Source organism: Athene noctua, chromosome 27, assembly GCF_965140245.1.
Source record: "Athene noctua chromosome 27, bAthNoc1.hap1.1, whole genome shotgun sequence".
NCBI lineage: Eukaryota > Metazoa > Chordata > Aves > Strigiformes > Strigidae > Athene > Athene noctua.
This window is the reverse complement of record NC_134063.1, coordinates 5,853,367-5,874,437: the sequence shown is the minus strand read 5'-3', so window position 1 is coordinate 5,874,437 and position 21,071 is coordinate 5,853,367. Positions and strand designations below refer to the sequence as shown.

The 21,071-nt window shown below is 42.7% G+C and overlaps 3 protein-coding genes across 5 annotated transcripts in view; 2 read left to right on the top strand and 1 right to left on the bottom strand.

Annotated features, from left to right (window-relative positions):
• The window catches only part of MYO9B (myosin IXB), a 44,908-nt gene extending 44,831 nt beyond the window's left edge, over positions 1–77 (bottom strand). For all 3 annotated transcript variants that reach the window (XM_074927923.1, XM_074927924.1, XM_074927925.1), the window contains exon 1: positions 18–77. The gene's annotated coding sequence lies outside the window, so the exon portion shown is untranslated. The remainder of the gene's footprint in view (positions 1–17) is intronic.
• A 667-nt stretch (positions 78–744) lies between these two features.
• On the top strand, positions 745–9,463 carry HAUS8 (HAUS augmin like complex subunit 8). Its single transcript, XM_074927956.1, has 10 exons — positions 745–938; positions 1,046–1,101; positions 1,417–1,513; positions 2,211–2,324; positions 3,642–3,724; positions 4,326–4,400; positions 5,448–5,606; positions 6,558–6,699; positions 7,744–7,885; positions 8,623–9,463. The coding sequence occupies exons 1-10, from the start codon at positions 869–871 to the stop codon at positions 8,741–8,743; spliced, it is 1,059 nt and encodes a 352-aa protein (XP_074784057.1). The 5' UTR covers positions 745–868; the 3' UTR covers positions 8,744–9,463.
• Positions 9,464–18,783: 9,320 nt separating this feature from the next.
• The window catches only part of CPAMD8 (C3 and PZP like alpha-2-macroglobulin domain containing 8), a 58,317-nt gene continuing 56,029 nt past the window's right edge, over positions 18,784–21,071 (top strand). Inside the window, 1 exon segment of the mRNA XM_074927935.1 lies at positions 18,784–18,947. Within this exon segment, the coding sequence (XP_074784036.1) occupies positions 18,865–18,947 (83 nt within the window). The 5' untranslated portion in view covers positions 18,784–18,864.

Genomic DNA, 21,071 nt, shown 5'->3' with positions numbered 1-21,071 from the left:
GCTTCGCCGCCGTTTACCTCAGCCGGTGGGTGAAGCGCTGGCGGCCAGCACCGCCGCCCGCCACAGGCCCCGCCGAGGCGCCGCTCGCCACTTCCGGGTAGGGGGAGGCAGGGCGACGCCCATTCAGCGCCGCGCGCGCACTGCGCATGCGCACCCCCCCCTTCCCCACCCCGCGGCGGGGCGGGAGGCGCGAAGCGTCGCCCTGAGGCTGTGGCGGCCGGTGCTCGGTTCGACTCGGCCCGGCCCGCGGCTCCCGGCACAGCTCGGGGATGGGTGCTCGCTGGCAGCCAGGTGCTTTCTGAGGCAGGGCCCTGCGGCGAGAAGCGGGAGTGGGTGGATTCCTGTCAAAACCAAAGAACCTCGGTGCTGTTCCCGCCTGGGAGCGTCGTCCCCCGGCGCTGTGAGGGCTCCCGCTGCGGAGGCGGCGGCCTCGCTGGTGCTCACCGCCCTTTTCCAGCGGTTTCTTAGAGCGCTGAGGCAGCGCAGAAGAGCCCTCGCGTAGTGTTCTTGGGCTTCGCCAGACGAAGCCGTAGAGCGTAGCCGCCTCCTTCCAAAAGCCCGAGGAAGAAACAGTGCGCGGGGCCAGCCGGCGGGGTCAGGCCCTCGCTGCTCGGTTTACCCGGTGCTGAGGGGAGCGCAGCCCGGGCCGGGGGGGACGGGCGCTGCCCCGGCGGGGGGCGGCTTGTTTCATCCCTCCACGCCGCCAGGGGGCGCGCGGCCCTGGTGCTGCGCCTGCGCGGCGGTTCGAACGCGATGGCGGCGGCGAGAGGGTGAAGGAGCGGGCGGGTGAAGGTGCGGGCGCGTCTCGCCGCCCGTCTCCTCAGGCGTTTCCAGGTGCCGTTGTCATCTCTCGCTCTGTCTTTGCAGGATGTCCGCGCCTGCGAGCCACCCTACCGCTGCGGTGGCGGGCGGAGAAGCGCCGAAAACGAAGCAGAAAGGTAGCCGGGGGGTGAGGGGGGAGCCCGCTCTGACTGAGGCGCGGCCGGTCGCTGAGGTGGGAAGCGCGACGGCCAGCCCGGCTGAGCTCTCTTTGCTCCTTCTTCAGGAGGAAGAATCGTGAAGTCTCGCTACCTGCAGTACGATAAGAAAGACGTCAGGAAGGTACTTGGACGCCTCGCTGCCGAGCTCAAACGTCGCTCAGCAAAGGGTAGAAATGGCGTGAGGGGCAGCTGGGACGTGGGGCAGCAAGACCTCAGCAAAAAATTGAGTTTGCTTGGGTTATGAGGGAGTCGTGGTGTATTATTAGATGTTTACTGGGATGGGAACTTGGGACTGAACTCGGGCGACTTGCAAAAGCGCCAAGACACCCTGGGATTATTGTCATTGTGTATTGTCGGCATTCGAGCTGGAGGTAAGATATATTGCTGATCACAGTTACTGTTTATGCTCAGTCTTAATCTGTTTCTTGATTATCAGGATACTCCAACAAATTCCTTTTCCATATCTACTGGTAAACCATCTTCTTCAACTAAATCAAGATCAGTTCTTGCTCAGAAACATACAACTTCTGCTGGTAGGTTTTACCAGAATTTAAAAGCTCTTTTGGGGGGAATTTGTAGTGCCAATCTGTGAAACTCTTAACAACTCTAAAATGTTGTTGAAAAGTACTTTGTATTACTTGCCTCACTGCCAGTTATTGTGTATACACAAAGGGAATTAAGAAACTTTATGTGGGATCGACTAAAAGGTGTAAATGCAAATGCATTAAGCTCTTGCCTGGATGGTCTGTTAGAAAACTAATCTGGAATTGAGTGGGTTGTCTAAAATAAGCATATTTCTTGCCTTCTGCACAGGCTTTGAACTGGTGTTTTTTACTATGCCCTCACCGTTGCCCTGCTTTTTAATCTTTTTTAATAAACCCAGCGTGAATGAGTGAAAATCCCTGTCTGCAAAACAGTTCATTTTTGTTTCTTTTGCAAGAATTGCAAAAGAATTTTCGGGCCAGACCTTAACTTGATATGAAAATCCTGAGGAAATAACATTCCCTTTTCATATCCGAGTGTTCTTTTTGAACTATGTTTAAGAGGATAACATTCCAAAATACGAAATACCTTATCTCTAGGTAAATTAGAGAGTATACAAATGATGTATGTAAAGTAAACGTGTAAAAGTTTGCTTAAGTTTGCCACATATTAGTGAAAACGTATATTTTTGAACTTGCACAGAATCTGTTCTAATTCTTTTAGTTTGATAACAGCTTCTTTCTACAGGTCTTCTCTCTAAGTCTTTAAGTCAGAGTAGTTTTGAGAAACGTGACTTGCAGTCCACTTTATTAGATGAAGATAAACTTGAACGACCGCAGCTTGATTTTTCAGCAATTGATGGTAAGCTTCCACTCCTACTCAGTTTTTTGGTTTATTATTTTTAACATATGTGCTGTAACTTGATGATGAGTAACCCTTGTATTATTCTATACTCACAAAAAGATTTTGTCAAATAAGGTGAATGTTATTTCATACACACTGAATCACCTAGGTTAGAGATCCAACTGTTCACCTAGCACAGTTCACACCTACAGCATATCCTTGAGCTCTAAATCGACCCAACTCTTCAACCCCTCCAGGGATGGGGACTCCTCCACCTCCCTGGGCAGCCCATTCCAACCCCTAACAACCCCTTCTGGAAAGAAATGCTTCCTAATATCCAGTCTGAACTTTTCCTGGCGCAACTTGAGGCCATTCCCTCTTGTCCTGTCGCTTTCTACTAGGCTAAAGAGGTTCATCCCCTGCTCTCTGCAGCTTCCTGTCAGGGAGTTGTAGAGGGTGATAAGGTCTCCCCTCAGCCTCCTCTTCTCCAGACTAAACAATCCCAGTTCCCTCAGCCGCTCCTCACAGGACATGTGTTCCAGACCCTGCACCAGCTTTGTAGCCCTTCTCTGGACATGTTCGAGTAACTCCATGTCCTTTTTCTAGTGAGGGGCCCAAAGCTGAACACAGTATTCAAGGTGTGGCCTCACCAGCGCCAAGTACAGGGGCAAGATCACTTCCCTGTCCCTGCTGGCCACACTAATCCTGATACAAGCCAGGATGCCATTGGCCTTCTTGGCCACCTGGGCACACTGCTGGCTTATATTCAGCCGGCTGTCAATCAACCCCCCCAGTCCCTCTCTGACTGGCAGCTCTCCAGCCGCTCCTCCCCAAGCCTGTAGCCCTGCTGGGGGTTGTTGTGGCCCAAGGGCAGCCCCTGGCATTTGGCCTTATTGAAGCTCATGCAGTTGGCCTCAGCCCATCGCTCCAGTCTATCCAGATCTCTCTGAAAGTATTTCAAGTATCTTTAAGCAGAGGTATTAAGACCTTTAGGGTTTAAATTAACCTCTCTATTTTTAGTATCCTTTGGGTGCTGTTTTCTTTTTGTTTGAGATCAAATACTGTAGAACGAAGTACTCTCAGGTCTTTGTTCCTATAACAGATGGGTGTTAGATTATCAGCCCTTTTTAAAAATCTATCACATCTATCTGTAACTGTCACGTAATGCTCATGATCCACATCTCATGAGTATCACCAAAGCCAGAAATAGAGCACAAGTTATCTTTACACATAATAATTTTGAAATTATCTTTGCCTCGGAAAAACCTGATGGTATGTTGTCCCACCCCATATACATTGGTAGAAAAGAGCAATAACTTTCCTGTTGTGATACAGATAAAACTGTCCACAAAAAGACTCCTGCTTCAAAATCTGATGGCAAAGGATCTACAGGGACACATCAAAACCCAAACAAAGCAGTAAGTGTCACTGCTTTCCTTTGTTACATTGTTGAAATGGGTGAAGATTTTTCTGTTTAATCTTGATAACAACTTTGAGGTCCTGGGATAATCTAAAGCCTTGTGGAAGAAGTCAGAGGATAAGTCTGTTCTACTGCTAGTAATGTTTGTTTTGTTCATCAGGTGTCTCAACGCTTTTGGTTTCCTGTGGTGAAGAATCAGCTCCAATTGTAGCAGCTCCTCAAGTGGATTGTTTTTGTATTCCTGTCCATGCTTTTTAATTATATCACATTATCTTTAAATATTTTCTGACATTTTTGCTCAGAAAACTAACATTGATTCAACCTAATTTGAAGTGCCTTATTTAGGGATCTCATTCAATGTAGCGCTGAAACTTCGTGTTCTCTACCAGTATTAAGAAAATCTACTGAAAATGTTAATAAAAATGGTGGAACAAAGAGGTATATTTAACAGCTGTTGATGAAAAACCCAAACTTTTTTCATCGAGCTGGCTGTAGATGATCATTCTAGGCACAAATTGGATGTTCAGTCCAATTTATTTGAACATTGAAAAAATAATTTGTTTAAATACCAAAATGTTCTTTTTTTTTTTTTTCTGAAGGGAAAACGTTTGAATAGATCTCTGATAGCAGAGCTGGAATCTCAGACACTGCTTTTAACTTACCTAAGAATAAAGGTGAGTCAGTCAAGTATTTGGTGTTTCAGGTGGAAGAACATGACGTTGAGGAATTGTTTCTTTTCTTGTCTGTGCTTTCTGATCCATAGAAGTTAGATTTTTGTGACTTTATATGTTTGTGGTTGTAAAACTGTATGACTTGCTTTGAAAATTCTTAGAGAGAATTCTGTGCCAGTTTATTCAGCTGGTGCTGGTTCTTCACGAAGTAGGGTGTGTCAAGTCTGGCTGAGATGGAGTTAATTTTCCCCGTGCAGCCTCCTATATGCTGTGTATTAGTAGCCTGAAAGGGGCTGGTAACACACCGGTGTTTCGGCTGCTGCTGAGCAGCGCTCACCCAACATCAAGGCTGCCCCAGTCCTTGGGGTGGGCAAGATCTTGGGAGGGGCTACAGCCAGAACAGCTGACCCCACTGTCCAGAGGGAGCTTCCCCTTCGTATGGTGTCTGCTCGGCAGCAAGAGCTGAGAGAAAGGAGGAGGAAGAGGGGACGTTCCTTACTTACATTTGTCTTCTGAGCAATCATATACTTAAGCCTCGCTTCCCAGGAAGTGGCTGGACATCGCCTGTTGATGGGAAGTAGAGAATAAACTTTCCTATTTTCTTTTGCTTTATTAAACTGTCCTTATCTCGACCCCTGAGTCCTTCATTATATTCTCAGTCCCCTGACCTGCAGAGGAGGGGGTTGATAGATCAGCTTTGGTAGGCACCTAGTGCCCAGCCAAGGTCAGTCCCACTGCACAGGAGTATGTAGACGTTTTGGGAAAACCCTGAGTGAGTGTGTTTGGAGTTCAAGGTTGTAGCAGTGACTTGGTTCTTTGTTAACTCGGTGTATATGCATATTTTTCCTTTACGAAAAAATATTAGTGGGAGTAGGGGGAGAAGATGGAGGGGGGGGCTTTAGCTATAATGTACTGTGCTTATTGTGTGAGTTCTCAGATTCTGTTAATTGAAGCTCTCTGACCTGGTCTGAGACTTATAGTTGTTTATTCAGAATGTTAATTACTTAGATGTAGCATTACTTTGGTTGTGAGTATTTTTGTATGTAACAGGCAGGAAAAAATCTTGCTGAGCTGGAGGAAAAAACAGAAAAGAACTTGTTAATGTTGTGTGAAGAAAAGGAGAGACAACACAAGAAGCTCTGTGAGTTGAAGCATGAAATTCTTCTCCAAGAGAGAGAGCAGAAACTTGATGAAGCCTTAGACAAACAGGTAGGCTTCATTACAGTTTATGCTTCTCCTATATTTAAAGAAGCTTAGTTATGAAGTAGTCCTTTATCCAGAGAAGATTCCTCTGCTGCTGTGGCCTGCTGGGGTACAATTTTATGCTGCTTAAACAAAATAAATATCTGCTTCCTGTTGTGGCACATAACGCTCCCTAGTAACCGAAGCAAATGCCTTTGTCCCTTTTGCGTTGTCCCCTGTGGATCAGCAGGAGGGAGAAGTTGAAGCTCTTGGGCAAGGGGCAGCAGCAGCAGCACACTGCTTGCCAGAGCAGTTTATGGTTGATGCACGGGAGATGCAAGTATCTTAAAACCATGTGAACATCCTGCAGTTACACAATGACAGTTACACCTAGAGCCAAGATGCTAACCCTCAGATGAGAAGTGAACGCCACCTGCTCTTTGACTTATTTTTATATGTTAGACAGCAATCTGGCCTGGTTGTATGAAATCCTTGATAACAGGTTATCATAGAAGCTAAGCCCTCCCTTGTTTTTCAGTATTTTGTTAGTTCTGTTGTGTCAAATTAAAAGATAGCTCTCTTTAATAATTAATTTTCAAAACTGAACCTGTGTTTGCTTTTAACAAATATGGATTTCAAAAGTTAAACAAGACTTTTGTCCTCTGGTGAATACACTGTTAGCTACAGTCAGAGTATCAAATATGAGACACTTTCCCTGCTATGTTACTAACGTCTCTGAGTTACAGTAACAAGGAAACTGGTATTGACCTAGATATTTTGGAGTGGTAGAGGAAAAGTTATTGAACAGCATGATAGCAGTATCACACCACAAACTTCATTAATTCTTCTGTCAATGAGCATTTCAGATGGTACTTGGGTTTTTTTTTTTACAATTTTTTTTTTTTGTATTGAGCCAGGTCTGTACTAACAAAATGGCTGCTTTTGAAGAAGTGTTGGTTCATCCTGTGTCTTTTTCAGATGGAAATACTTTCTCCCCTTGTTCCTGTTTGTGAAAAATTTAAGGACCAATATAAAAGCTTTGCAGCTTCCCTGGATGCCACTAGACATGCATTGCCCATAAAGAATATTCACATAGAAGGAGATAAGCTAACATACCTTGGTATGAAAACTTGCTTCGTCAAATTTACTTTCGGAAATAGTGGTTTTTTGGTATGCTAAAATTCTTACGTTGTTATTGCTGGATCTGTCTGTGGCCACTGGAGGAATTTTGTGTGCTCTTAGAGCTTGAATGGATGCTGGGCTGCAGTGTTAGTCACATGTTTTGCTATGGATAATTCTTGTCTGTTTAACCACTAAATTGCACTTGAACAAGTTTTTTGTCTTGCAGCAGGAAAAAAAATCAACTTTCTAAGCTAGAGCGGTATTCACATACGCTTTCTTTAGCAAGTTTCAATATCTTTTAACTAATGCATTCATGGCATTCCTCCTCCTTTCTTATTCCTAATGGGTAAGCAAGTTGTAGAAATACTGTGATCTCTTGTTTCTGTGTTGAGGGATAAAGTCACATGGGTAGACATGCTCACATTTCCTGTAGAACTGGAGCTGAAATGTATTGTATCGTGTCTTGAATTAATAAATTACCACTTGTGTTTTGTATCGAAGTCTGGACAAAAAGTTACATTTTTAAACTGCTGGTCTGCAAGAAATGAGATTCTTAAACCATTTACCATAATCTTGCTTGCACTTCAAATGGAAAAGGTTTATTGAAGAGCTTAGAATTCTTGTAAGAAGGCTTGCAAGGAAATAAATATGTATTTTTGGTTTGTGAATGCTAAAGGAAGAGGACTGGATAAATTTTGTGCTTAGGGTGCATGTCAATAGCAATATATGTAACTGCCCAAGGAATTTTTGATGTCTAAAACCTGTTTTTTCTCTTCAATTTGTCTTGTAAAAATCTTTGACATACTCTAAAAGAGAGCTTGATTAGCAATTTTCATAGCCTGTTGCTGATGTTAGTCTAGATAGATAAAAATAATTTGGCTTTCAAGTTTTTTCATAGTGTGTGTGTGAAAGGTGAACAAGCAGTAGTTTTCCATCATCTAGTTCACCTGTTTCTGTGGTCACTGCAACTGTTAAATTATCTTGTATTCACTAGTGCCGTTGCATGCATTTTGAATAATTTCTTCAACATCTCACACTGCAGGTGAACTGCAAAAGCAGTTAACTGTCACACAGGAACTTCTGACAGAAATTATGCCAGACCACTCAGAAGAAAGTGAAAAAACGTTTAATGTACTGAAAGACCTTAAAGAAGTTTCTGAGAAACTGGATAAAGTGATTCAAAGGTATTTACAGCAACCAGGTGAAAAGACTCATTGGTTCTATGTTCAGAGGAAAATCTATAATCTCACCAGAATATATCTGGAATGTATATTGTATATTGAGGAGGGTAGTAGCACTAAGTTTAATTCTGTTCATAGCAGACTCCTGTATTTCTACCCCTACCCTACCTACAGTCAAAGTAAAGATGTTTGGAGTGTTTAGTTTGTGTATGTGAAGTGAACAGCTTTAGTGTGATGTTTTCTGACGCTTTAGCTGAGAATCTCAGGGAGCCATAGTAGCCCTGGCAAAGTGCAAATATGTAGGAAAGTGGAGAACTCCAGGAGACAAAAAAAGTGAACTGGAAGTCTTAAATAATTGTCGTGCAAATATATCATCCTTTAGGAGATACGAGGAACACAGAAAAGGTTTTTTTCCTCAAGTATTGTGTCAACAAATATGAAATATCACTGGGAGTGTGAGGAAGAGATAAAGCATGATAAATTTCCTTTCCTCTCTTAATTTCCCTAGAAGAGATTACAGCTAGTATCTTTGAAGATTAATAGACCATAAAGCCACATTATCTCACTGTCCTGCAAACTGCCCTTCCTCTCCTTTGCCTTTGGGACGAAAATTCACATTTTACATTTTTTCTTCTGATGGCTACATGGTGGGAGGATGACATGAATGTCCAGGCCTTTGGGATTAAACAGAAGTTGTTATCCTCCAGAGTAACTGATTTAACTTGTTTCATTTGTTCCAGGAGCTTTGCAGAAGCGCAGAACCTGTCATCTGAAGTTAGTAAAGAAGTTTCTCTGCATAACCAAAACATATGTGAAGAGAATCATGGACTAGATGATGTGAAGCACTGGTACTTCAACTAACTTTGTGTATTGTTTTACTAATGAGTGGATACTAAATCAGTGCCAGCAGACTTCTTGTATGAACATATAACTTGCCCAAATTTTCAGTTATACCAGAATATGAAACCAGCAGTATGGATGCTAACTAATGTAAGAAATGAAGTTTTCTTCTACAAGTTGTCCCATAAGGAGTCATCTTTTTTTAACATGAATTTGATACCTTTCTCATCACCTTCTGCCTTGACAGTACTGAAAGGTAACTAATAAGAAATGTTATTCTTAGCAAATATGATCTATATGTTCTTAAACTTCATGGTTTTCTCTCTTGAAACTGGCTTCAAGTAACTGATTTGAATCTCTTTCCAAAGTAGTGTACCTTAGAGGGCAGCCTGTCTTAATAGAGGTGAGGAATTGTGTATGTGGTCCTGAGCACTTGCTGATCACATCGGGGGGATCTGTAGGAATGAGCAGCGTGATCATTGGTCACTCAGTGAACAGCTTCTGGAGGAACTCTTAATTGTCCCTTATTTCTGGATTTGCTGAGAGGAAAAGCTACGTGGACAGCAAATAGAGGTTGATGCTTGGAAGGAGCCTGGTCACTTGTACCAAGTGAAAAGTTTTGGTAACTTGTTGCCTAATTGTCTTGGAAACAAATTATTAAAATCATAAATGCTTTTGTATTAACCTGACACCTTCTCTTTAAGGACTTTATTTAATAATAAAGACTATTTTCCACTGCTATATCAGTAGCCTTCATGTTTGAATATCTTCACTGATCTCCTACAGAAGATTTTGTTTCCATCTGGGCTTACGTAGGGCTCATACTACACAGTATGTGCAGTGATGGACTTAGAGGCACTGACCAGTCCCAACGGCAAGCTGTGACCTACTGGCACCATTGTGCTGAGGCCAGAAGATTGTGATGTGGAGAAAAACCTCAAACCTCCCTACTGAGTAAGTGCCTGAGAGTGAGTGCGCTATTACAAACATATGTGCCACAGGTTTTTTCAACGTACTTGCCATTTTTGTACATGGAATGCATGAAAGATGTTGCTGTATCCTGTATTTTTTATACCTGTGAAACCTCCTTTTGTGATGGTTTTTCAAAAGCTTTGCTTTCTATTTTCTGTTTAGTGTTACATTTCTGGCTTAAGCTGTGTCTATAAAGCTTTTGGGCCTGCTCGAAAAATACTTGGAGCATTCACCTTGTGCTCCTTAAAGTGCTATTTAGGCTTTCCTCCTGGTATTACTGAGGGTATAACTAGATTCTTGTCTCCTCTTATTAAAAGTTAGGAGTGAGTTAAGCTGTAGTAACTGGATCAGTAAGATGTGCAGCACACTGGATGAGAAATCAATACATAACGAACTAAAAAGACTCCTTTTATGTAATATCAGTGTCATTTTTTTTTTTATTTTTTACTGCAACTTATCTATGAGCCAGTGGGAGGGCACTGAGTTATTTTAGGTTGTTTATCTGTTATTTCTTCTTACTAAAATATGTTAGGTGAACTGCACCTAATAGTTGTGCCGTGTGCTGCCGTTCGGTCCAGGAGTCCCGGGTGCTGCACGCAGCAGGATCAGGCTCTGGGCCAGGAACAGGAGCTGCACCTCCGAGGCTGGCCACTGGATGGGGAACTTTGCTAAGCAGTTAAGTCATGCTTTAGCTGCAAATTGGTAGTCGTTTATTTTTGGTGGATGGAGATTTTGGTAGAAAGGCTTCTATATGATGAAACTGGTGGTCATAGAACTGTTTTTCCAAGGTTTGGGTAATTGCTAGGATGTCTGCCCTCATGCTTTTAACCCGTTTATGATAAATGTGTCAATCTGGAACTTGGAAAATTGAGAGGGGTTTTCTTAAATATGAGGAGAGATGAAATGAAAATCAAGTTTATAGTGTCTTGATAATTCTGTCTCTGCACAGACATAAGTCAGAATGTCTTTCTTAAGATTTCTTGATGGTAGACCTCATTGCTGGTCTAAAAAAAAAAAAAAAATTTTTTTAAGAACTGCTTTTAAATTAAACCCATCTTCTTCTGCCAAGCGTCTTCCTACTATTGAGATACTATTGGGGGGGGGTGGTGTTTGTGTGTATATATATATATACACCAAATGTTATTTAAGCAACAGACAGCAATACTAATTTTCACTGTAAAGTGAAGTGAAATGCTCTTAGTTTAGTTCTCTGAAGAAGGGTGGCAGAGGAAGGTTCCACTTGCTGTGATCACAATTAAAGGTGCTCAGGCTTTTGGGGAAGCACTTCATCCTTGGTGCTGCAGGTGGCAGTCATCCTCTGTACAACAAGCCGAAAGCAAAGCGGGAGTCCTGGAGCTAAAGGCCAACTGCGTGTACAAAACAATGAAGTGCTTGGAGATGTGCGCTCATTGTTTCAGCAGAATCACAGGCATTCGTTTGAGCATTCTAGCCGATCTGTTCCTTAAATTGAACACTTGCGTAATTCTTCGTACAAACGATAGAACAAGTGTTAGAAAAAGCAGCTCAGCCTCTCCAGGAAAGGGTTTGAAACTGTTGTGAACAGAGACTTTTCCATCTTGATTTTCCTGAACATTCTTTCTAAGTGGTTCTGTTCTGGCTCTTTGCAGAAGTGTTTTAGGCTCCTCCACCTTGAAATAGCCACAGAATTAGATGCTGCCATTTTAACGCTGTACAAACAAAACAACAACAACTAAGAACTGCAGAATCACTGAAGCAGGAGCTAAACAGATGTGACACCACTTATTTTGTATTTTCCACTTATTTTCTGACAATGTCACGTGCTCTTAATCAGTTGGAATCCTAAACAAGTTAAGGGCTTTTTTTATTCAGGTTATCAATCTTTTTATTTTACCTAATATTAATAATCTCACTTCTGGAACTTGTATCAATGTAGATTTAGTTTTGTTCTCTCTGAACTTGTGCGGTATTTATGACCTATATATTCCTCTTTTAGGCCAGTTCTTACTGACCTATTGTTAACATTCATGTATCTTAAGGTGCTTTTTCTTTCTTTTGCGGGGGGGGGGGGGTTTCCCCTTCCAAAAACTGTGAGGAATTGTGAAATGATCAAGCTAGGTCTGAGATCCTGGGTGGGAAGGGGGGGAGGGAGCACAGAAATGTATCTGTCCCTTGCAAAATTATCTTCATTGTCTAAAAAGCAATTGGCAAAGATAATTTTAAGGCAGATTTGCACTGCCTGGGTTCTGGTGTTTCTTGGGGAGCTTTGAGCACATTCTCTTCAGTTACACTGGTGCTGCCTGACGGTTTTGCTCACCAGCTCAGGAGGGCTGAGTCAAAGCATTTTTTGCTGTAATTCCTGTGTTTTCTGCACCAGGGTCACCGGGGCTCCAGGTGAGGGAGCAGCACCCCCCTTTGCCTGGGCTGCACTGTGGTGGAGTTGCACCCAGGAGACGATCGAGGCCCGTTTGTCTCTTCACCACCCCCCAACCCTGCAATTCTTTGTTCACACTAGCTCCAAATGGAGCTGATTCTTTGCTCATCAGCAGCAAGTAAGCAGCTCATGACCCCAGCAGATGTTTCTGCATTTTAGGCTAATGAGAACTCACTGGATTACTGCAGTCTTCCCTGCCTCGGAGTAAATACCACTTTGTTGGAGATCCGGAAACTCATACTGAATATGATAAACAAACTGCTGGCTGGACTGTGATTGCCAGGACATGAAAAGAGTTCCACAGCAGCAGAAGATCTAACAGCTCTGAAATGCACCACTGAGCCACACCAATTAAGAGCATTTCCAGTGATTATGTGAGCATTCCTGTTCGACTCACAGAAATTATTTTAGGTTGTTTCTTCCGCTGCATTTGTGTGTGGTCTGAAAAGCAAGCACAAGGGTGGAGGATGAGGTTTGCAGAGCAGTCTCAAAGGCCTCTGATCACTTTCTTTTAAAATATTTCTGTGATAATGTATAGGCAAGAGTTACTGAGTTTCCTGCTATTTCAGGATCTTAAATTTCTCAGGGTAGCAATTTGCCTCAAGACATAACTAATTTTTTTGTTTATATAGATAATATGTGTTTGGAGATGGCCTGTAAGATATCAGAACTTAATTCTTTGTTTTAGTATCTACTGCATGTGGGGGTGGGAAACTAAACACAGTAGAGTTTTCAGGACTACTACCCAAAAAGATATTCTGTCTGTGACGCTTCGTCCTTTCAGCAGTCAGGCTTTGTTGTGTGTTTCTTCAGAACTTTTTAGATAGTATTTCAGTAAGTGAAATGGTAAACCAGTAACCATAGGAGTGCAGCACTGATCCCCAGCTAAACCAGGATGAAGTTTGTGAGCCTGACTCTAGAGCAGTGTTAGCACACTTGCAAACTTCAGCATATTATGGACAGGGTAGGGTATGGTATCTGTATAGGCAGTGCCCAAAGCTGTTGAGAGCCCTTAACCCTTTCTTGCTATCTTTTTGTCATGAGAAATTTGTCTTCACCTAACTGAGCAAAATCAAATTTCTCAAATTAATATGCTTTTTATGATAAAAGGACACCTCCACCCATTTCTAGTTAGGAAGGTGTCCAGCTGAATTTTTAATAACTCTTAAATGTGTGGAGACTTCTCAACCTTTCTAGATCCCCTATTTATGTATAAAACTTCCACCAAACACTAGATTATGGACAGACTTCTATGTAGAGACTGAGTAGAAAACTGGGAAATAATTTCTTACTAAATGTTTTAATGATAGCCACTTCTGATTAAGCACAGTGCTCTATTCCTGTTCTAAATCAACATACAAATGATTTCTTAGTACTATTTCAGTAATTTTTGTCAGCAATTAAAATGTTATACTACTCAAAGATCAGCTTCTCCTGTTTTGTAGATGATTAATAAACGTTTTTTGACAGAGCTATTTAATAATTACATCCTCAATATCATTATCCTGTTATATGCTAGTCCGATTGTATTCTTATTTTGAATGTGCTCTTTAATTATCCTTTCCTTGTAATTTAGTTCTAGAGATGCCTGTATTCCCAGGAGGCGGGATCAGTCTTGTTTCTACCTCTCTGTATCTGGACTGATGTAGTTTCTGTTAAAAGACATGATCCTTGTTGCTGGTAAGCCTGCAGTACTGTGGCAAAGCCAATAGGACACGTGCTTTGCAGTTATCAGTTGCTGCATTAGATATCTCTGTTTGGTTACAGAAAGGAGGCTGTCACAGAAACACAAAGGGAGAACAAAACTGGGAGTTAAAGAAATGGGTGTGGGTTTTTTACCATGAATATAATGCTGTAAAAATTAACTAAGACCTTATTCTTGTCTGGCAGTACGTAATGGCCAACGTGAATGTTTTCCCATTGGTAAGGGGGGGACAAATGATTCTGGCTTCTCTAAAGCCAGACTTCTTTGTTTTTTCTATTTTTTCACCCACCTTCCACTGATATCTAGTGCATACAGGTCTTAATGCAAAGCTAAATAATTAGCAGCCTTGTTTTTACTGCAGCATCTTTTAAGTGCACAATTTACACGTGTATTCTCAAAAAAGTGTTACCTTCTGTGCCTTTCGGTCTGGCCATCTCTGTGACAAGTTAGTGATAACACTCAGGCTGAGGCAGTTAACAAGGGCTAATGATTAATGGCGTGATCCACTTGAATTTTGTGAGCAGTCTTACTGATTTGAATTTGCAATTGAGGAGGGGGGCAAAAAGGCAAAAGGAGGTACAGCTGGGAGTAGCAGGACTTAAGAATTAGTAGTATTTAGAGCTTAGTGCTAACTCTGTTTTATTTCTTTGCCAAATACCTGTCTGATAATTTTAACATTGCACACTGTTTATTTACTAAGTAGATGGGACATGGGGCGGGGGTGGAATTCTTTCTTCTGCAATGATGAGTGGTCAGGATATAAAATAGAACTAGTCAGACCCAATATAGGTGTACTCACACCTATAGACTGCAGCCCCTCCCTCACCTTTCTGACACACCGGTGTAGCCATGCCAATCCCCTGCACGCTTTCAACCTGGACAAGTGCCTGAGATTCCTAAAATTTCACAAGGAGCAGAATTACGTTTTTTGTAAATGAAATAAAAATCTGAGCTATGCACGGTGCGAGCGGGTGGGTGAATATGACCCATAGATTTGACTGATGAATAGTTTTTATACATAAGCTGTTCTTACAGAACTTCCTTTAAACTCCTAACCATTACCAGATGTGGGTTGCAGGCGGCTGCTGGAATTCCAACACCTGTTGCATCACACTGAATAGGATTCATTTTGGCAGGCACAGAAAATTCCATTTCAGTAACTAAATAGTTTGTAATGATATCTAAAGCCGCCTTTTTTTTTCAGACCAAGCTGATTCTAGCTTTATTTACAGGATTGCACATACTTTTGTAATTAGAAGATGGTTTGCAGTCTTCAGAGACTGTAATTGCCTGATATTTCTTGTAGTCAGTAAATATCAAATAGAAAAATCTTCCTTTTGGAAGAAATCTCTCCTTTTAAAAAAGTTGACAATGATTTAGAAGGGTTATACTCCACATAATGATCATTTCTTGCTGGGATTGCTGAAATGTAGAAATAACCGGTTTCGTGTTCAAAAATATTATAGCATTATGCTGAAGATGATGGAGCTCCATTTTAGAAGTGCACTCTGCTGCACTCATCAGTTCATTGCTGAGTCCTGTTGCTTCTTCAAAGCCCTTACCCGTAGCTTTTTCAAAAATAAAATGTGGATGACCACAGAAGGGGTGTTAGTGGCACTTTGTGATTTTTTTTTTTTTTTTTTTTTTTTTTTGGCACATACCCCATAGATCTCAGGCATGAGTCTGTGAGGAACTCAACCGTTTGTGGGTCTGCTCGAGAAAGAGGTATGGATTAAGTGTAGAGGTGATGATTTTTTTTTTGAAAGCGTGATGCTGTTTCAGCCAAAACATACCTGATCTCTGCGGGACTCTTATCAAAACCGTGGGTTTGATTGGTGAGGTATTGTACATCAGTTATGGGCTGCTCTACCGTGAGAACAGCAGAGGTGCTTCATGTTCATTTTGCCTCCTTAGTGTCTTTAATCAAAGGATTCCAACGTGCTCTTAGGTGTTACCCTTAGGAGGAGGCCAACGTTAGGGTGGCTCCTTTGCATACAGGAAAATATCGAGGCATACAGGGTTCTGTGGATGTATCAGAGAATGATGAAGTTGAAAAAGAATTTGGAATTACTGGATTTTCTTTATTTTTGCATTTTGGTTTGTCTCAAAACAAACAAACAAAAAAAACAAACCCAAAACATTCCTACTTGAACTTTGTCATAAGTTGCTGCTCATAAAGCCCAGCTGGTTTGCTTAGGAAACAATCTCCATGGTTCTAGAATTTGAATGACTTTGAATAAATGGAAGGAGAATGCAGCAGTAAGGAAGAATCCACTCTTTTAAATTTAGACAATCCAACTATTTCGATTTCTAGTTGTTGCTTTATAAACGGTTATTTTATTAAGAGTTTTGTAAACTGAAGCATGACCTAGGTTTGGTAGAGTTGGTGCAAGTAAATATTGATCTCAGCTGTGCCATAGTTGCATTTAGTATGGAGATGGAGAAAGATAAAACTAATGTTCTAGTGAAACATCTGCAGAAAAACACTGCTCTTAAAAAAATCGGAATGGCGGGCATTGTATTTAGTTCCATGTACAACCAGGTAATGTCAATTGAACTGACATCACCACAGAGAACACTAGTGCAAGGCTTGTGGAGAGTGGTAATGTCTTAAACTCATTAACACAATTAACAAAACATGTCACCTATCCTTAAAGACACTGCCTCACTAGTAGCCTTGACCATCTTCACTAGTACAAACTAGTGCGACTCCTAGTACATGATTAGTACCATTTGAGTACAATTATACATTTCTGAGGAATGGGAGATCAGAGGAAAAACTCTATGAACTTTAAAGATGGAGAGAAAAGATGTGTTAGGAGGGCCTCTTTTTGACTTCATGCTTTCTTGCACGTGTCTTCAATTTTGGGCAAACAAAAGAGTCCCTTGGTAGCTCTCATAGCATTGTTTTGTCATGTGAAGATACATGAGCAATGAAGTGAGCAAGAGAGGAGCAGTTGTGCTAAACAGCACAGCAGCAAGCAAAACGGATTCAGCATACATAATATTAAAAGCTGAAAGCTGCTCCAGGACATTCTGCAACTTCTCCCACAGATGAGCTATAGGTAGAAAAATCCCATTAAAAATAAATAAAAATAACCTTTTTCAAGGTGGTGAACAATCTTTAAAAATTTCTTGTTCAGGAGTGAGAGCATAATTCTGATGTTCTGATTGTATTGAATAAAATCCCTTAAATTCTCCACCCTGGTCTTGACAATTAGGGCAGGTCTTAAAACAGGATCTGTAGACAAACATTAGTCAAGGATTGCTGATGTAATAAGAGTGGTTTAAATAGGTGATTTCTTTAAAACTTTCCCAACTCTTGGCTATGACGTTAACTGTCACGGCCAATCCTAAAAACCATAATGAGCTTTGCAAATAGTCCTTTTGATTTGAGACTGTTAAATTGTCCAATCTAAAGAATTTTCAGGTGAGATATACTTTTTAAAGCTCTAGCTTTTTTTTTTTTTTTTTAAATTTGACAAAATCTGTTCCCTCCTCTTCTAGACTTGTTATGCCTCCTCACAAAAATAAGACAATGCTGTTCTGAGATAGATTTAAGTAGGAAAAGAGCCACCTCTAGCAGTGTTAGCCATTACTGAAGATAATCTGAATTTACCAAAAAAGCTTGAGTTAATGGTTTGATTTTTTTTTTTTTTAAGAGAAGTCATATTAAAATTAGTATAAATTTCAAACGAGGTAAAAATTTGGGCACCATTTTATTGGCTGTGGACTGATCAGCCTCTGAAGTCCTATTGCTGAAGTCGTCAGGGCAACTTCACTCCTTTTTGATGATTGTTTTTTAGGGAATGGCCTGACTTGCAGGAAGTTGTTAGCTAGTGCTGATACTGCTAAAATATGTGGTGATCAAAATAACTTTAAGAGGGCAATAAAAAATTTAGAATTTAGTACCTTTAGCAATTTGATTTGCTGTTGTCTGGAGTTAGAAGAAAGGGCCTTTGGTAAACTATTGATTTGTCTTTTGGGTACAAATCTGTATTTTTGCTGGGCTCTGTATCAGTGATTTTTAGAAGAAATTGAATGGAATGGAGCTAACTTAAGAAAAACAAAGTGGTTTTTGTTTTTTGTTTTTTTGTTTTTTTGTTTTTTTTTCTGTTTTCTTCAGTTTACCTTAAGCCAGGTGTGTTGGTTTTCTGACCAACACTGAGGGTTTTCATTTATCCCCGCGGGCAGAGTTCAGCTCTGTTGAAGCACATCTGGGATGCTGCCTTGCCCCGGCTGTCTCCAGCAGGGGTTGGAGAAATCATTCCTTGGTATCTCGGTGGCGTTTAATTTTTTTTCTGTCACCCTCAGGCTCTGCTCTCGCTTTGGATGTGCTTTTCCCTGGAGCTCCACTCTCAGGCTGCCCCCTCTGCTGCGGTGAGAGCTCCCCCTCCTGTCCCCAGCCCCGGGAACCACGGGCGGGGATGGAGAGGGACAGGTTAGGGCCTGGGGATGGAGGAGGATAGAGCAGCGTCAGTCCCGCCACTGGATTTTGGGTTGGAAAGCGGTTTTTTCGGCAGTGCTGGCCGGAGCGCCTCGCAGTCCGGAGGCTCCGTTAACGGGACCGGACGGCGCAGGGGGTGCTGTGCCCTGCCGGGGGGGGACACGCACACCTTTCGGACCCGAAGCTTTTGCAGCTCTGGCATCAGGTTGAGGCACCCCGGCACCCTCGGGGACCGGGGGAGGAAGGCGGAGGGCTCGGGCAGGTGCTTTGCGGGGCCGGGGCCTGGCGCCGGGCGGGCAGCGCACCTGGGAGCGGGCGGGGGCCGGGGGCTTGGGGGCGGAGGTGCGGGGCCCGGCGCCCCCCCTCCGCCTCCCCCGGTGCACGCTGTCAGGAGCGGGCGGGGGAGCCGCAGACAAAGAGCCGGGGCCGGAGCCGAGCGGACACCGGGGCCAGGAGGGGGCGGCCCGGGGGCGGGGACGCGGCGGGGGCGGCGGCCAGAGGCACCGGGGAGCCGAGCCCGGGAGCGGGGCGGCGGGGGAGCTCGGGCTGCGCTCGCCGGGAACAAAAGGCTCCTCCTGCCCGCCGGAGAGTGTCTCCGGAGCACCATGCCCCGCAGGGAGCCCGGCTGCGCCTGGGGGGTCCTCCTGACCCTCTGCAGCCTGAGCGCAGCCCAGCCCCGCGAGAGGCAGTAAGTACCGGGAGGCGAGCGGGGACCCCCGGGAAGGGTGGCGGCGAAGGGGACAGGCAGGCGAACCCCTCTGCTCTGCGAGGGGCTCCGGGGGTGGCTGCACCAGCCGCTTCATAAAAACCTGGGCAAAGTCCCCTCGAGGGGCTGGGGTCGGGGAGGCGAGCTGCGGCGGGTCCCCAGCCGAGCAGCACGTTTGGACTCGCCGGTGCAAAACTGCGTACGGAGCGTGGGGAAAGGGGGGAAAAAAAAAAAAAAAAAAAAAGGAAAAAAAAAAAAAAGCCTCCTTAGAAATACCTGCCTCTAGCTCCTCCAGCGAGCGGCTGCAAAGCTTTTATCTGCGAACAATTATTTAAGGAATCCGGGGTGTTGCACAGGGGCTGCTGTTGTGCTTTGGGATGGCTGAAGGTAATGTTGGGCGCTCTCGCAGAGCGTGTGAAACATTCTTGTGGGGCAGATCATCCGGGGAGAAACATTTCACTGCGGGGAAAGTTCTTTGGCTTTTAGAATTTGAATCCGCAGCTCGTTCCAGTACCTTTAGGTTAATTTTGGTTAAGGTTTGCTTTGTTCTTTATCCCTGGCTTATTATAGCGCGTCAACATCGTGAATAGCTGCATTAACCGAGCGCCACGGAGAACTTATTTTCACTTGCTTACTAGAAAATATTTAACGTCCTGCCAAGTTTTGGTGTAACCTGACAGAGCTGTTAGTCAAATGTACTTAAAGGATCTGTCCAGTCACTGTCAAGTTAACTGTTTAATTGCCAAGTTAAATATTTAATATTCAAATGCCGTTTGTTAAGTGATTTAAATAGCCGTGTCAACAGGCTGATACTTCAGAAAGAGTTGCAGCAAGTTAGAACAATGTGGATACATGTGCTCCACATATGGCACTGTAGTGCTGGGCTTATGTGACAGTTTGAATCTAATTATTCCCCGCTGGATGCAGATGGTACTCTTTCTCCCTCTGCAACTAGATCAGCTCTGTCTTTCTTACCAAGAATTTGCAGGCTATGTAGTAACATTTTATTGTTATTTATTATTGTTCTGATGACTTTTCAAACCTGGCAACCATAAGGTTTTGAAACTGCAAGTACCCCGTGCAGTTTAACTCAAATGCCACAGAGATCTGAACTTCCTTTGGGGGGTAATGGGATCTCCATGGCAATGAGGCCTGCTGAGAGAGAAACATGGGGTTGGAATTTGATAAAAGATGACTTGGGAGCTGTAAAACACCATCATCCTCATCCCAAAGTGATAATTAATCATCAGCTAAAGCAACCTGGCTCATGGAACTGCAGAAAGGCACGGGCTGAGAAATTGGACTTGAAAGAGTCATCTGAGGAATCGCCTCGTTTTGAAAAAATCCTTTTGGGTAAAAAAAAAAAAAAAAAACAAAACAGAAAGGTGTGTCATGAAGAGAATATAAATGTGTTGCTTACAGCCCAATGCATCAAAGAGCTCAAGAGTCTGTAATGCTTTTAGTTGACAAGTTCATGGCACGGTGCCATTCAGCACAGAGGAATGTACCGATTCCATTCAGAAACACAAGGATTGTAGCATATATGGGAGGTCGTCTAGGGTGGCTTTAAAACTCTGTGTGCCTGCTAAAATAATTCCATTTTGCTGGGGTTTTTAAACTTGCAGGATCTAATTGTTTGAATAAAAATTGGTGGCAGAACTGAGAAATTGAGCCCAATCTTTCAAGTGCAGTTTTTGAGCTGTTTCTATATAAATTGAAAGTTTAGACACGTTACACGTATGTGAGCCTGACACTTAGAAAGTGCTGAGTATCAGCATTGAGAGTCGCTGCTTTTTTTTTTTTTTGTATATCAAGTTGAACTATGAAAATGAAGCCATGAAAAATAATTGAGGCAAAAATGTTAGAAGTAGCCAAACTGTTTCAAAACCAAGCATTATCTACAAAACTCTACTGGAGGTTCAGGTACCTCCTTCTTCTTTTATGAACTTCAGCTTTTTATGATTATCTAGTTGTATTTTTAGTTTGTTTATATATAGTATATAAATAATTATATATATGCAATAAACATAAATATTACTGTCTTTAAATATTAAGGATTTGTAAGCCTCTGGCTCTGTTCATTTCTGTGTGCATTATATGTTCATT

What these genes read in the sequence shown, in the direction of transcription:
- HAUS8 (XM_074927956.1), top strand. Translation starts at nt 869, where the DNA reads ATGTCCGCGCCTGCGAGCCACCCTACCGCTGCGGTGGCGGGCGGAGAA. An exon ending in GCCGAAAACGAAGCAGAAAG is followed by an intron (nt 939 to 1,045) that starts GTAGCCGGGGGG and finishes CTCCTTCTTCAG; the next exon opens with GAGGAAGAATCGTGAAGTCT. An exon ending in ATAAGAAAGACGTCAGGAAG is followed by an intron (nt 1,102 to 1,416) that starts GTACTTGGACGC and finishes CTTGATTATCAG; the next exon opens with GATACTCCAACAAATTCCTT.